Source organism: Solanum stenotomum, chromosome 12 (genome assembly GCF_019186545.1).
Source record: "Solanum stenotomum isolate F172 chromosome 12, ASM1918654v1, whole genome shotgun sequence".
NCBI lineage: Eukaryota > Viridiplantae > Streptophyta > Magnoliopsida > Solanales > Solanaceae > Solanum > Solanum stenotomum.
The window spans coordinates 46,707,157-46,722,859 of record NC_064293.1 but is presented as its reverse complement, the minus strand read 5'-3'; the positions used below and the strand labels follow the sequence as shown (position 1 = coordinate 46,722,859).

At 32.2% G+C, this 15,703-nt stretch overlaps 2 protein-coding genes across 4 annotated transcripts; one reads left to right on the top strand and one right to left on the bottom strand.

The window, feature by feature from the left end:
• The first annotated feature begins 1,026 nt into the window (after positions 1–1,026).
• LOC125849049 (uncharacterized) lies at positions 1,027–6,610 on the top strand. 3 transcript variants are annotated; one of them, XM_049529045.1, is made up of 8 exons: positions 1,027–1,222; positions 1,357–1,463; positions 2,864–2,977; positions 3,064–3,303; positions 3,969–4,088; positions 4,545–4,642; positions 5,078–5,288; positions 6,110–6,610. In XM_049529045.1, the coding sequence occupies exons 2-8, from the start codon at positions 1,373–1,375 to the stop codon at positions 6,193–6,195; spliced, it is 960 nt and encodes a 319-aa protein (XP_049385002.1). In that variant the 5' UTR covers positions 1,027–1,222; positions 1,357–1,372; the 3' UTR covers positions 6,196–6,610. The 3 variants fall into 3 exon arrangements, with proteins under 3 accessions (XP_049385002.1, XP_049385000.1, XP_049385001.1); XM_049529043.1 differs by having other exon boundaries at positions 3,939–4,088; XM_049529044.1 differs by having other exon boundaries at positions 1,042–1,222; positions 3,082–3,303; positions 3,939–4,088.
• Positions 6,611–7,442: 832 nt separating this feature from the next.
• Positions 7,443–9,711, bottom strand: LOC125846520 (S-adenosylmethionine decarboxylase proenzyme-like). Its single transcript, XM_049525979.1, has 4 exons — positions 9,553–9,711; positions 9,410–9,466; positions 8,842–8,991; positions 7,443–8,738 (listed from the first exon to the last, which is right to left on the bottom strand). Exon 4 carries the CDS (start codon positions 8,560–8,562, stop codon positions 7,474–7,476), a length of 1,089 nt encoding a protein of 362 aa, XP_049381936.1. The 5' UTR covers positions 8,563–8,738; positions 8,842–8,991; positions 9,410–9,466; positions 9,553–9,711; the 3' UTR covers positions 7,443–7,473.
• Positions 9,712–15,703: the final 5,992 nt, after the last annotated feature.

The following is a 15,703-nucleotide window of genomic DNA, read 5'->3' as shown; positions in this document are numbered from 1 at the left end:
CCCCCTACCAACCCCCATCCCTCCAAAAAAAAATTAAGTTTGTTTTTAAAAAATATTTTCAACTTCAAAATTTCAATTTTTCACCCTTACCCTCAACCCACCCCCTACCCCCTCCCCCACCCCACCCCAAAAAAATTTAAGTTTGTTTTTAAAAAATATTTTAAATTTCAAAATTATTTTCTACCCTAGTAAAAATAAAAGATATTTCTCAAAAAAAAAAATCATTCATAAATCAAACACTAAAAATCTTTTCCGAAAAATATTTTCTACTCATCAATCAAACATGAGAAAATAAGTCAAAAATCAACTTGTTTTCCAGGAAAACATTTTCCCTCGTACCAAACACACCCTTACATGTTGATTGTAATAGACGTGTTAACCGTAAGAAGGTGCATTTTGCTCTTTCCATTAGGTGACCAGTGTAAGATATACTAACAAAGCTTTCGACATCTCTATCTCTATATAGATATATAATTACTAAATTTTTTTGTAAAATTATTTTTCTATATGACTATAAAGTATGTTTCTTTAACACTACTAGATTCATTACATAGAAATGTATTTCTATAAAAAAAAATGCATTTCTAACCCTAGATACTCTTCGCTAGTTGAAGACAAAACAAAAAGAATAAAGAAAAGGGAGAAGGGTATGTTTTATTTGATTACTTATTAACTTATTTTAGATATTTGTTTTTTTGCAAAAAAAATATATTATTTCCAAAGAATTTGATGTTAATTAAGATAAAGACCGTAAAAATAAAATATGATGTGTTTGAAAATGAAGAAGAGACAACTAATTTAAAATGTAATTTATATTATCTTTTCTTCTAAAGAAATAGTTTTTTTAAAAAAGTAATTTGTTCAATCAATCAAACACTTAAATAATAAAAATATTTTTATCCATACCAAACACCGCCGAAACTCGAAAGCAAAATGTAGGGTATGTTAAAAAATGAGGGGTTAAAGTGTAGCAATTAAAACTTTAGAGGTACGTTTAGTATTTTCTGTTTTTTATTTCCAATACCCTGTCCGTTTGTATCGTCTCTTTCGTTCTCCAGTCGCCAAACAAGTCTTAAACTTTATACTTTCAGAGACCTCGCCGCTCCTTGGCGGCTGTAAGAGGCCGCAATTGCTTCCTCCGTTAACTGCTTCGCCGCCTCTCTCCAATATTGTAGTTGAATTTAGTGCTCAAATACTTCATCTTCTACTTACACTGTTTTTGGTACGGTTTTTGATTAATATTGACGCACAATTTATACTTGAAATTGTTTTCTAGGCTAAAATATCTGTTTCTGTTTTTTTTTTAAAACATAAAAATATATTGTTTCCCCTGTTTGTTGTGTTTTCCATTAACAGAGGTCTCGAGAGGAAGATGGGCGCTAAGGGCTTGGAGAGGAAGCAAAAGAAAAAGAAGAATAAAGATGGAGAATCACAAACAATGAACTCTAACTTTGTTCAAAATGGTATATTATTGTTGCCTCAATGTTTCTCTCTTTAACTGTCCTACTATTCATTGCAATACACCCCTCTATTGTTTTCTTCCAACTAATAAATCAATCTCAAGTGGCAAAAAGGATACATTTTGAGTTTGAATCTCACTCATATCAACCCATATGTGTATAAATAGAAAAGGGAACAATTGATACATATTCAGCCATGTCTGTGAAAAAAAATAATCTTGTTTAAGTTTGTTGAGAATTATTCGATTCTTGGCTGTTTTTGCAGAGTTATAGCCACCTTCTAACAGGTTTAACAGTTTAGTGCTTAAATGATCTGTATCTTGTTGTATATGTTGAAAGCATAAATTAATTGCTTTTGATTTTTCATAGCAAACTCCATCAGTAGACAGGCCTTATATTTCAAACAGAGTATTAAACTCATTATATGTAATGCTTAGCAACCATCTCATCATTATCAATCCACGTTCCCTTAGAATTGTCAACTGCCATAATAAGTTAGCTATTATAAGAGCAAGGAGCCAGAAACAGCAAACTGAGAACATTATGCCAATGCACTGACCATAACAATGAATTATTCCTTGCTCACATCAGATATTCTTTGGGAGTTATCCATTGCTGTGAAGTTTATCTATTTACTTAATTCAGCTCTTCATATTGATTGAGGTCGTCTTATGGAGAAATAGGTGATTCACTCATTCAGCTGCAATCTGGGCCTATCTCCTTTTAGAGGGGGCTTCTCTTTTCATTTTAATGAATATCTCTCAATGTCTTTTTGTTGGCACTCAAAATACATGAATGTCAATCAAGATAATGTATTTTATGCAAAATTATCAGCACACTTGATACCCCAAAAGGACAATTTTAGATCTAGGGTTCAACATTGTCTATAATATTATAGTTCTACTTTGGCATGGAATAATTGGTGGAGTATTGGGAATAGAGGTGGGGAGAAGGACTGGTGGAAGATCATTCCTGCTTGCATTTGGTGGACAATATGTAAAGAAAGGAATGATAGACATTTTGAAGGCACTAGCAGTTCTATCGAGAAAATTAGGATGAATTGTCTTTAGCTTTTTCTTTTTTTGGTGTAAACAGAATATGTAGGGGGAAGTAGGAGAATTAGTATATTGAATTGGCATGGGGTTTTGGGCAGGGGTTTAAGCACCCTTCGATGCTTGTAAAGTTTCCAACTTAGCACCTTTATCTGGGGTGGCTAAGTATTGACGGAATAGAATTGTTACTTGTCTCAAAAAAAGATGTGACAGGAAAGGATCCTGAAAGTTGGGTAAACTGGAAGAAAAATGTGCTTACCAAGATCTTCTGGACTTCTTCACTCAGCCAATACTTCTTACTTTTTCTATATGTTTCCTGAATATAGATGTTGATTGATGCCTTCTTTGTAGAGGAAAATATTCCCAAGGTAACCAAAGAAAAGAAAAGGAAGAAGAAGAACTTGAATATGCAAAATAGAAGAAGCAAAGATGATATAGATGAATGTCATATCGCATATCATAAAGGTAATGAATTGGTAAAGTTAAGTAATAATTTATGTTGAGCATCAATTGTTGGTTTATATGGATGATTTATTTAAGGTTTTTAGCAGATGAATCAAATAATGCAGATGGGGAAAAGAAAAAGAGCAAATCATCAAAGCAGAAGAGGAAAAGTAACACACTTGCTGAAAGTGGTGGAGTTAATCAATCTAATGAAATAGAGGATGAAATTGGTCGAGAAAATACCATATCAAGTGAGCCTGATAATCAGGAGACAAGAAAATCCAAGAGAAAGAAGAGAAAAAGTGACAAGAAAGCTGAAGTTGACGGTGTCCCCAAACGACAAAGAGGTTAGAGAGAAAGATTATTGAGTTGCAATATTTCAGTCTATTATTTCTTGATCATGTATTCAAATTTAAAATATCTAAGGTATTGAAAAATGTTAAGCAATTGATGTTTCAAAAAAAAAAAAAAATCTTGTTAGGGGGCAGTCTATAGCACTTGCTAGCATGCCCTTATGTCTATAATCATACAGCATTGAAACTACTGAAAAGTTTCACTTTTGAACACAATGAAGTGAATCCTGATTGCAGTTCCTACAATATTTATTTCCAGGAAACAGTAAGAAATTCGTACTTTTCCTAGGAAACAGTAAGAAATTCGTACTTTTCCTAGGAAACTATGAATTATTTTAGGAAATCGTGGTAGAAGAGATAGACTTTAAACCATACAGTTTAAGACTCTAAATGTTAAAAGGTAGTGACATGACACTTCTATCAATTGAAATGAATTTCATTGCTCCAGTTAAATGCAACATACTTATTGTACAAGCATGTGGTGTCGTAATAACAGTTGTACCCAATGGCCATCATGCACTTTGATTTACCGACAGTCTTTTGATGCGTATGATCGTGAAAAAACAACAATTTATGTTTAAGATCTATATTTGAATTTTTTTCCCTTCAATGCTGTCTAATTCCTATAGGCAATTTAAAAGAGACCAATGACATTGTAGAGAAGGATCATCCATTATCAATCGCTAAGGATAATTTTCCAGTGGAGAGAGAACAAGTTGAAGAAGAAGAGATTTATGAACTATCTTCAGGGGATGAGGATTACTCCAAAGGAATGAGAAGTATGATCTTCTCTCTCTCTATATATATACGAAATACCTGTTACCTTGTTAATTCAAAAAATATAATATTATTTCAAAAAGAAAAAGATAACGATACTTGTTGCTTCTAGTGTTATATTCGTTGTGATTTTGATATGAGATTTGCCTCGTCAAATATTCCAAAGAAACTCGTTCAAATTACTCGCAACATATTAATAGTTCTTGCTGTTGAATATTTCTTTTTCTTATTTTGAGACCTGATTACCTGGTTTTACTTTAATGTTTGGCCAGTTATTTTCATAGACATGATGAATTGAAATGTTCATTTTTTTTTACGGGGATAATATTGGTGTCCAAGCTAGCTCGCACACACCAAAGAAATGATTTTTTTGGATAGACTGCAGTGCGAAATGTTGTATATGAGAACACGAGTATACATTGATAAATAGAAAATTTCCTCTTTTTTTCTGGGTGCAGAATGGATTGCTGATTATTATCAGAATAGGCCAGGGTTAGATGTGTTACAAGAAAGGATTGATGAGTTTATAATTGACTACGAGGCGAAAAAGGAACAGGTACATTAGTTTCCAGATTATCATGCCATTTATTGATGTTAATGATCCTTTTTGGAGTATGTGTAGAATGCTTGTATGTTGATGAACCTTTTCATATTTGTGGTTGGGAAAAATTCTCATTGTAGTACTCCGTAGGTTAATTTTAATTTTGAAAAAAACTGCTGGACTTAGTCTTTAAAGAGTTCTCCCCTTATCTCCTGGCCACCCCTCATACTGATATGTCATAAAAGTTTGTTTATTTTCCGACAACTAATCATGTTCTTTTTTTGGTCAAACAATAAATATGTATTGAACCAAGTATAGCAAGTACAAGATTAGTTCTTTTGGACTCTCGAACTAGAGCAATAAGAAACTTACTAATCATATTCTTCTAATCATGTTGTATATATTCAAATATTGTTTACCTTTTCATATTTTTCTATTTGGTACATACAGGAAAAGAAAGAAAAAGAAGCCCTTGCTGCTGAAGATGGATGGACTGTTGTTGTACATCACAAAGGCAGGAAAAAGACCACAGATTCTGAAACTGGAATTGCAGTCGGTTCTGTTTCTCAGGCTGCAGTTATGGATAATGTGGCCAAAAAGAAAAATAAAGACGTGGGATTAGATTTCTACCGGTTTCAGAAAAGAGAAGCAAAGAGAAACGGTCTGTTTATTGTATCTTTGCCTTTGTTAATACTTTCTGCCTCCATATGTATCCAATTGACTTTGTTTTCCTCAATTAAATTTTTTCTAAAAGGTAAATTTGAAATCTCGAAAGTTTAAATTTATCTAATCAATCAATCAAAAATGATAAGGTCATAGATAAGTTAGTCAATATAGGATATGCTTGAAAGGGTAGACGTGTTTTTGGTTATTTGTTATATCATTAGTGTAGCAAAATTTTCTGTCATTCATGGTAGATAGCCAAAATGAGCCTCAGATAATCCCGAAACAGCAGTATATTTGACCTCTTGAAAAACGCCTCAAAAAGCAGCTTCAATTTGTTTAAGTTTTAAAGAGTTCACCCCTTTTTTATGGAGAAAGAATTTATTGGAGAGAGAAAAAGAGTTACCTTCACGCATGTTTGTTCTTGGAATCTTCTATTTTCAAGATTGAGTTGTCCCAGCACTCTCTTCTTCTTACTTGTGTATATGCAGTGTGTGATGGCGATTGTGAATTTTTCCCTTTTATCATGGAACTGTGGCCCATCTTTCAATTGCATAAAAGTTGGACTGCTTCAGTAGCTTATATTTGTTGGTTTTAAAAGCAATGGTTTCTCTTCTGTTATTCTACTTGTAGTTTATGCCCAATAATGTTAAATTTTTCTTGACTAAAGTACATGCCATGCTTTGACAACTATCTATCTTACTAATTGAATTCTCATTGGTTTGACTGCCAATAAATTCCTAGATTGAATTTCAATATGGTTATTTTCTGGTTCTTCTGTTTGTAACTTATCATTGTGGACTTATGTATTGTGTACAGAGATTATGGTGCTGCAGAGCAAGTTTGAGCAGGATAAGAAGCGGATACAACAGTTGAGGGCTGCAAGGAAGTTTCGACCTTACTGAACAAAGAGAAGTTCTCCATAAGAGACTTATAGCTGCACAAATTTTACAGAGAACCGGTGTCAAGATTGTTCAGTTCAAATTCTGCTTCCTTGAGAATCAGCTTAGCTAACAACAGAGGGTGATTGATAAGATTATATGATATGCGTGAGATGAGTGAAATGAACTATTGTTCTTGTATGTAGTCCCCAATTTGGTTGTAGTTGCGTAGATGCCAAATCTTTTTTCACTGAAGCTTATGCTTTATGTTTCTAATCGTAGGAATTTCAGTTACAACTCAGATTGATTGCCTGATTCTCTCATAGTTGAATCCCAAGCTTGTTGCCGGGGAAATTAAAGACTTGCATCTTTTCTGTTGTAGCATTCTCTGTTCTATTTATCTTAATGACAGTATTTCCTAGGGAGTTTGATCATTAAAGCCTGTGAGTTTCCAGATTCAATAGTATTATGATAATATAGTTGGACATATTGTTTCTCTGTGAGAGAGTTCAGTTTTTGCATAAAGAATAGGGAAGTGTAAATTAGCATATCTTTTTTCTTTTCGACCATATGATATATTTGAATTTTGTATTTTTCGTGGCAAAGTAGTGTGCAAACAATGGACAAATTAATAATGGCAAATGCAACCACTTTTAAAGACAGTGATGCACGTTTGTTTTTCGTAACAGACTGCAAACTTTATCCTGGTTATACTAATCGATAGAACAAAGAACAACAATGTCTTGTGACTATTATATAAGTATGAAAATAAAATATAATAGTGAAACACATGCTAAAAGAAGTATCAAGGAATACTGAATGTTAACTGAAATAAAGAAAAAATAAATACTAATAATAAAATCAAAGAACCAAGTCGGAAGAAAAGTAATTACAATCGATTGAAGCAGAGCAAAGCATAAGTTGTAAAGAGTGTTTAAATACACGACAGAGATTTAGTTCACCGGTATCTGGACGGACCTTCAAATGGAAGATTTATCAAGGGAAAGAAATACGGAAGGTGAATGAATGTTCAAAGAGTTTAACACACCAGAAGAACATAAAGAGTACAAATGTATTCAAAATGACAATATTTTATATATAGTCTCCCAAAAGGTTTATTGCAATACACCCAGACAACTGAATATTTTAAAAAACCAAACGTAATAAAGCTATAATTTGAATAGACTCAACAGAGAGTTTTTTCATAACCACACCACAGAACTGAATTAAAATACCAAAAACAGATATTACTACTATAGTATAGCTTAGCATACTAAAAAGGAGAATTAGACATATTTCTCATTAATATATCTTCTCCATTTCCTCATCCTCGTTCTCACTCCAACAGTTATTAAGGATTGACCTCGGGGATCCGCAGCTACCACCGCTGCTGAATGTGAGGTACGTAAGCGATCCTCCCTTACCAAGCACTTCAGTGGTCTTTTCTCCAGAGACGTATCCAATAATGTCCAGGCCAGACTCGGTGTAAAGTTCCTTCCCGGGAATGTCACAGTGTAATGCCACGGAGAACTCAGCAGGTCCAAAGCAGGACAACACCCTTTCGATCATTGCAGACAAGTCTACAGCTCTGAAATCGTAACCCACTGCTTCAAAACTTGCATAGCTGAAACCATCCTCAGGGGTTATGTGAATTGTGGAGATTGCGGGGCCTTCAACAGCATTCATAGAGTAACCACATGGGTCAAAGTCGAAATCACATATGTTCGATTCTGGAAGAATCTTCTGAATGCCTGAAACTTCAGTCATCTCAGCAGCAGTGCTAGATTGAGTCTTGAAAAATACGGATGCCTTCTTCTTGTCCAAGTTAGTCATGCACATCTCCAGTGTATAAACTGGATTCACATTATTGGCATCGGCAGATTCAGCTGAAGCAGAATAGACATGCCAGTTCTGTTGTTTATCAGCATTGCCCATCACATATGCATTGCTGCCTGCACCAAGCTTGCCGAAATAGGTGTCAAGTACGGCCACTTCTTCGGAGAAGTGGCGATGTGGGTATGGCTGAGCTCCAGGAAAGATGAAACAACCGCGTGTGTACCTCACAGACTTCACTTTCAGGTTAAGTGCATCAGCCAACTTAAGAACGGGCGGGATCGAGAGCAGCAGTTTTGTGGTGCCACAAGTTTTGATTATGATCTTGTAAGCGTAGACAAAGAGGCTGGACTCTGAAAGGACATAAGAGTCAACTTCATCATTAGCCAATGAAGACACTATGGTGCATGCAGCAGGTGTCAGAATTTCATCCAATTGATCTTTGGAGAGGGACCGTAGGCCACATCCAGGGCCATAAGAGTTTCCTAACTCGAAAAAGCAAATCTCAAGTCGCTTTTCGTAACCTTCAAATCCGATGGCAGAAACCGGCAATTCCATCTTGCTTGAAAGAGTGTGTTCAGGAAGGATTATTTTTTGGAGAGCGTAACGAGGATGAGGGATGAAGAAAAAGAGTTGAGAAGAACAGAATTCTAAATTTAAACTACTTTTTACTGGAACCACCTCTGGTGGTTTATTCTAAATCACGGGATATCTCAGGATGGCTTGCGAGTGCACTGCATATGAAAAAGACATAATAATAGAGCAAACAGTCAGTATATATGAAAACGAAGATACAAACAACTTGAATGCCATAAGGTAAAGGATAAATAAACTCACGTTGGAGTATGCAGCTGATCTGAATTTCTTGATTCCACCGTTTGGTCGAACGTCTTCAATAGTGTAACCTAGGGGAGCTTCGTAACATAAGGAACTACTACTAGACTTCTTCTTCCCACCTTTAGACTCCATTAGTTCATGGATTCCTACCTGCTTAAAACATTGAAAATAGAGCAGATGGTCAGAATAAATAAGTATTATGGACTTGATTGTTCTATGGATCCCTATGCACAATCAGCAAATAGATCAGCACCTATAAATGAATAAAATATTACCTCAAAGACCAAACAAACACTAATACCTATTTTCTTTAAAACAAGAACAAGAAAGGGCTTCAGTAACATCAAAAGAAAAACAACCAAATTATTGAAGGGGATGGTCAAAGAATCCATAGAAAACTTATGAAAGTTGACAGGCCGGTGAGTTCGTATCAAGAAACCAATTCTATAAACAATGACAAAGAAGTTGGATGTACACAAAGCAGCGAAAAAATGGGGAAAATACAACTTTAATCACAACAACGCCATGCATTATCAAAATCAGAAACACGATACAAGAAGATACGTACAAAAATTGGTGATATGAGAGACCTCCTTAGATGAATTAATGCTTCTTCAACCGAACCCTAGAAAACACAAATCAAAATTCAAAACCATATCACAAAATTCAAGAAACAAACAAAAATCAATGAAAGAAAAAATAAAATCTTACTGTTTAATTCGATCGACGATGCAAATAGAAAGAGAAGATCTCGAAAGGAAAAAGAGATTTCAGAAGAAAGGTTTGAATTTGTGAATTAATCAGCAAAAGTGGGAAGAGAGAATTATTATTAGGTCTAGAACTGGAATTTTGTTTCTTCAAGGAACGAAGCACATAATTTTATCAAGAGGTGTTGATCTTATTTATATAGAGCTAGAGCCGAAACGCGTTTAATGAGATATTGACACGTGTAATTTAGAAAAATTTGTGGCCTCTCGTTTTTATCTCGAAATTGTGACGAATGTGAACCAGAGATATTTCGTGTGGTGAGTAAGAAGCGTGGTGACAACGCAGGACTCGGTACACACCTGTATCATGCATTCGGACTCTTACCACTCACTTCCAAACAACTTTATTATATTTATTTTAATACTATATTATATTAGTGAATAATACGATTATAATTATTTATCATCACTTGCTAGTAAAACTTTATTCAAGTTAAATAAGATTATCTATTTTGTGGGACTCTATAAAGACGGTTTAATTTCAATTAGATTTTTGGAGGTTAGTATAGTTATTCAAATTTTGTAGGACGAGTCCAATTTCAATTAGAGTTCTTGGAGACTATACAATTTTAAATCTTAATCAAGTTTATATAAAGAGTAGTATATATTCTTGAAAAAGTATTTAATCTCACAAATTCTAGAAATATTCATAAAGAGATAAAAATATGATTGAATTCTTCTTGAGAATCAAATAACGATCAACAAAATAAGAAGGTTTGAATTATATAATTGAAAATGTGATTTATATATAGCGTAATTCATATTTAATGGGATTAAAGTATATATTTTTAATTAATTCAAAAATTAAATATTATTAGTAAATAGCATAAGAAGTAAAATTAGAATCTATGAATGATTAATAGTAAATAGGTTTGTTCAAATTGGGATTTCAAGTGTCTTAAATTTTCTGTTTTTTAATGGGCGTTTATCAACCTTTTGAAAATTCTTCTCCTAATGCCTATTTTCTGAGTTACGTGTACGTTTATCATAAGCATCTTCTACCCCTTTCCTTTTTCTTCTCTACCTACCATTCACGAGACTACTTATCTTTCCAGACAATTCTTTTTATACCAAAAAAAAAAAAAAAAACTGACAATGTTATTGTACTTATTGGCCTCCACCAGATGGCTTCTTCCAAAGACACTCATTTTATTTCATTTTTTAGAACTCCAAGAAATACATCATCTTTCATATGGACATCGGATAAACTCGTTCGTTTGCAAATTGTTGGTGTTTATGTATTTTAATATTAAAATTAAAATATTATGTTTATATGTTAGTGGGTATAAGTTGATAAAAATGTGGTTATTATTGTGATGTAATTCTTATAATCGCTATTACCATGAACTACCACTAATTTCACCCATTATTCTACTTCATTATACGTTGTAACTTATGTAATATTTGGGCTATTCATTTACCCAATTTACTACTCAGTATCTTTCTATTCATTGTAAGGAAGAATTCTCACCTATAAATGGTGATGTCTTCCTTTAGATTGTTAAGAATATATGAGATACAAAATAAAGAGTGTTATATTGTGTATATTGAGCTAGTGTAGTGAAAGAAATAGTTGAGACAAAAGAAAATATTCTTAGTCTTCAACTATATTCACTATATATAAAAGATAGTATTTATATGTTGAAGGAAGATGTTCTTATGTGAAGCTTTGGACTCTTCAACTAATCCGGAGTTGCTTGAGTTGTACGACGTTGTTGGGCTGTTGTATCCTGGAGGGGACAAGTCAAGAGTGATACTGTTGGATCGGTGTAGATTATACCGCAGTGGGCTTGAATCTCCTTAAAGAGAGCGAAATATCTGTGCCTCATCCTAAAGATTTGTTTATACATTTTTGTTCATTTTATTTCAACTGTAATTTATTATATTTGTGGTATATTACACCAACACAAATTAAACCAGAATTGTAAATTGTATTAGACAAGTTCGGTACGATGAGTTTGACTAAAAATGCATTGATAAGAGGAATTAATTTCTCAACTCTTTTATGAAATACCACTTGTTGCACCAACTTAGTCATCCTTGTGGGTGATGTCCATTTTCTTTCTAATTAATATTTTTGAATATATGATGGATAAAAAATTGAGACCATGTGATGATTTCTTTTTAAGGAAAAAGATGATAATATTTTGTTAGTATTAGAGCAGCTAAAGAAAGAAAAAAAAAATGAACGAGTGGTATTCGAGTGGAATAAAATTGAAAAAGAGATTGTGACAACTCTAGCAACGGTGTATATAAAGGGATAAGAGAATTGTAAGTATGAAACTTCTATAAAGATGCATGGTCTCTTTTCTAAAGTATTGAAGATTAGATTACACATACAAGCGTGTCATACTAATTGATTAGATTATTTACTTGCTCATCAAGAACAAAAAAAACATGATATATATTTAAATAAGATAACAACCATTGGTTGACTATACTATCGAACATTTTTAGGCTACTTTCAAAACTATATTTTGATACATCATTAGTCATCTAATTTCTTAAGGCATTTGTTTGGGCTTGGCAAGGGCCCAACTGAATTATTTGGGCTGGTGATCGATATTACTGTCGAGGAACCAGTTAAGTCTAAATTTAGGAGTGGCAAACGAGCGAGTCGAGTCGAATATGAGTCGATCGAAAATGAGTTAAATAAAAAAGAGCAACTTTCACATATAGCAAATATAAAAATCATATTTGTATATTATAGCTACAATTTGCATAATTGCGTTTCATAACAAATTTTTTGTTTGTTATGGAGCTTTTGATTTGTATAATTCGCTACAAATATCCAGTTTTATACAAATTATTCAGTTTTGTATAAATTCATTTATACATTGTAATTTGTATAATAAGATCTGTATTTGTATAATTATAAGTGTATATGACGAAAATATATGTATTTGTATTTGTATATACACTTTCTTTCGATTTATACAAACACAAACACATTTTATACCGAAATGTATAAAATGACTAATTGTATACCGAATCAGATGGCAAAAAAATGGGATGTTTACTGCGAATTACAATTAAAATAAACTATGGCTATAACATTTAATTTGAATTAATTGTTTGTTATTTCATACAATTCTTCTAATAAAAAATGGGTAAAATACTCGACTCGACTCATATTTCAAATGGGTAAAAACGAGTTACCCAATGGATAATATGGGTATCTATATTTACCCATATTATTATAGGAATCATGTTAAAAACTTCAAAAGAAAAAAAATACTCTTCAACCTACGCCCCCCATCCCACCCCATCCATCCCCACGAAAAAAATACTTATAACTTTTAAATTTTACTTGCCCACCCCAAACTCGAACGCCTCAAAAAATATTATTTTTTTACTACTTTGCCACCCACCCCCCAACCTCAATGCCTAAAAAATAAATTTATTTTTTACTACTTTGATCACCCCACCACCACTACCACCCACCCACCCCCAACCCCAACGCCTAAAAAAATTATTTTTTTTTTATTTGTTGTTTTTAAAAGAAATTGAATTTATTTTTACTACTTTGATCACCCCCCACCACCACTTACCCTCCTCCAGTCCGCCCCAACCCCCTACCCACCAACCCCACCCCCCACGCCCCCCTCCCCCAAATCCCAAAAAAATGTAAGAAAATTTTAAATTTTTTATTTAAAAAGTTTTAAAAAAAAATTTTATTAAAATTTTTTTTTTACCCCCCACACCCCATCCCAAAAAAAATGTGAAATCTTTTTATTTTTTTTTAATAAAAAAACATAAAAAAAAAATAAAAATTACCACCCCACCCCCCTTCCCCCTATCTTAAAAAAAAATTAAAAAGCTTTTTTTATCACCCACCTCTAATCACTTTTTTTTTTTTTTTTATGAATGAATAATTTTTAGGGAAAATTGTACATAATGGCAAACTATTAATTCAAATTAAATGGTATAATCACACTTTGATTTAATTGTGTCCTATAGCAAACTGTTTGCCAGCACCTCTCTCCCTCAAACTCTCGCTCGCCACTCTCCTCTCTCGCTCACTCTCTTTGTGCTCGCCTCTCTCGCTTTATCACAAAAGTGTATAAATTGCGTTTCTGTTTGTATAAAGCGAGAGAAAATTGTATATACACATGCAAATACATATATATTCGTCCTATACACTTATAATTATACAATAAATATATTCCCCTGCCCAGTTTTATGCTTATATAATGTATAATTTATGTTTGTCAACGATTTATACAAACGAGAGACTAACAACAATTTATATAAATGGTCTGCCAGCGAAATTATACAATTTTGAAGAGGAGCCAACGAATTATACAATTGTTTCTTTTTGTATATATGTATAGCGAATTATACATATATATGTTTGCTATGGAGCGCAATTATGCAAACTTTGCTATAGCATACAAATATGATTTTTTTGTTTGCTATATGTGAAAGTTTCTCTAATTTTTACCTATATTACCCATTTAACTATCCACTTTTCAATGGGTAAATATGAGTATTACTCGTTTTTATCTATTTTTTAAATGAGTTGGATACCCAACCCATTTAAAATAGATAAATAACACAAATTTCACTTATTTCCATTATCCCCTATTACTTTTAAAAATCTCCAAAATCCCTTATTTGTTTAATGTATTCGAGCTGCATATTAATGTATTCGAGCCAGTATTTAATGTATTCGAGCTATATATTAATGTATCCGAGCCAATATTTAATGTATCTAAGCTATATATTATGTATCCGAGCTAGTTTTTAATGTAATGTATCCGAGCTTCAATTATTGTATCCGTTTTTTTTTAATTTTTAAGGGATTAATGTAATTAAAAACTTATTAGAGATATATTGTAATTTCATATTTAAATTATGGAATTTATGTAATTTACTCAGAAAAATATGAATGAATACCCATATAAATTACTCATTTTGCCACTTCTATGCCCAATAGATGATTTAGTCCAAGCCCGTAATAGCTCAACTCTTGAAAATAACAAAAAGAGTCCAAGCCCACAATAGCTCAAATTTGTACTCCTGGTCTCTATTAACCTAAAAAATAAAGGGAAAGTTTTCAAAATAACAATATTTTAGCTTTAAGTGAGATTCCTTAGGAACAATTTCATTATTTATTAAAAATATCATTATTTTAGTCTGTTAAGGGATTAGTTATGTATTTATTTTATTTTGATTAATTTGAAAGAATACAAATAATTAATAACAGAATAGAGAAAATCATGGAACAAAAAAATTCAAAAAAGGTTAAAAAGATTTTAAATACAAATTAGTTACGTTTTGAAAAGAGCATAAATAGTCATCTTTCTGTTGAGCGTTTATTTGCTTTCTTCTTAAGAAGATCAATTTTTTTTTAAAAAAAATAATTTAGTTTGTCTTCCGAATCATTCATCTGATAACTTCCAAAGCTTCTTCAAGTCGAATACGGCATATTTTTGAAACAGAATTTTTCAAAATGGACGACTATAAATTTGTCGCATCCAGTGAACAATCGAAAAACAATCAGGTATTTTTTTTATTTTTTTATTTGTTTGGCTGAGATATTCATATATGTCGAGTACAAGAGTGTTTTTTTTATTGAATCAGTGAAATCTTTGTATGTATTGGGATTTATAATTTTTTCGGACATTTTGTATCCAAATTATGATGTATAACAAATGAAATTTTTTTTTTTTTTTAGTTTAGTAGCTATTTTTTTCTGTTTGAATGCATACAATAATTTGTATCCCATTAAGTTAATGTAACTAATCGATCATGAACTATATATTGAATACAACAATATATGAATACAAAAGTGAGATGAAAATACAAAGTAATAAATACAAAGTGAGATTGAATATAAAGTTGTGAATACAAAAGAAATACTTTCTTCATTTGAAATACAAAGTGACTTTGAAAGGTAAAATAAAAACTAATCAATCATGAACTATATGTTGAATACAACAATATATGAATACAAAAGTGAGATGAAAATACAAAGTGAGATTGAATATAAAGTTGTGAATACAAAAAAGATACTTTCTCCATTTGAAATACAAAGTGACTTTGAAAGGTAAAATACAAACTAATCGATCATGAACTATATGTTGAATAAA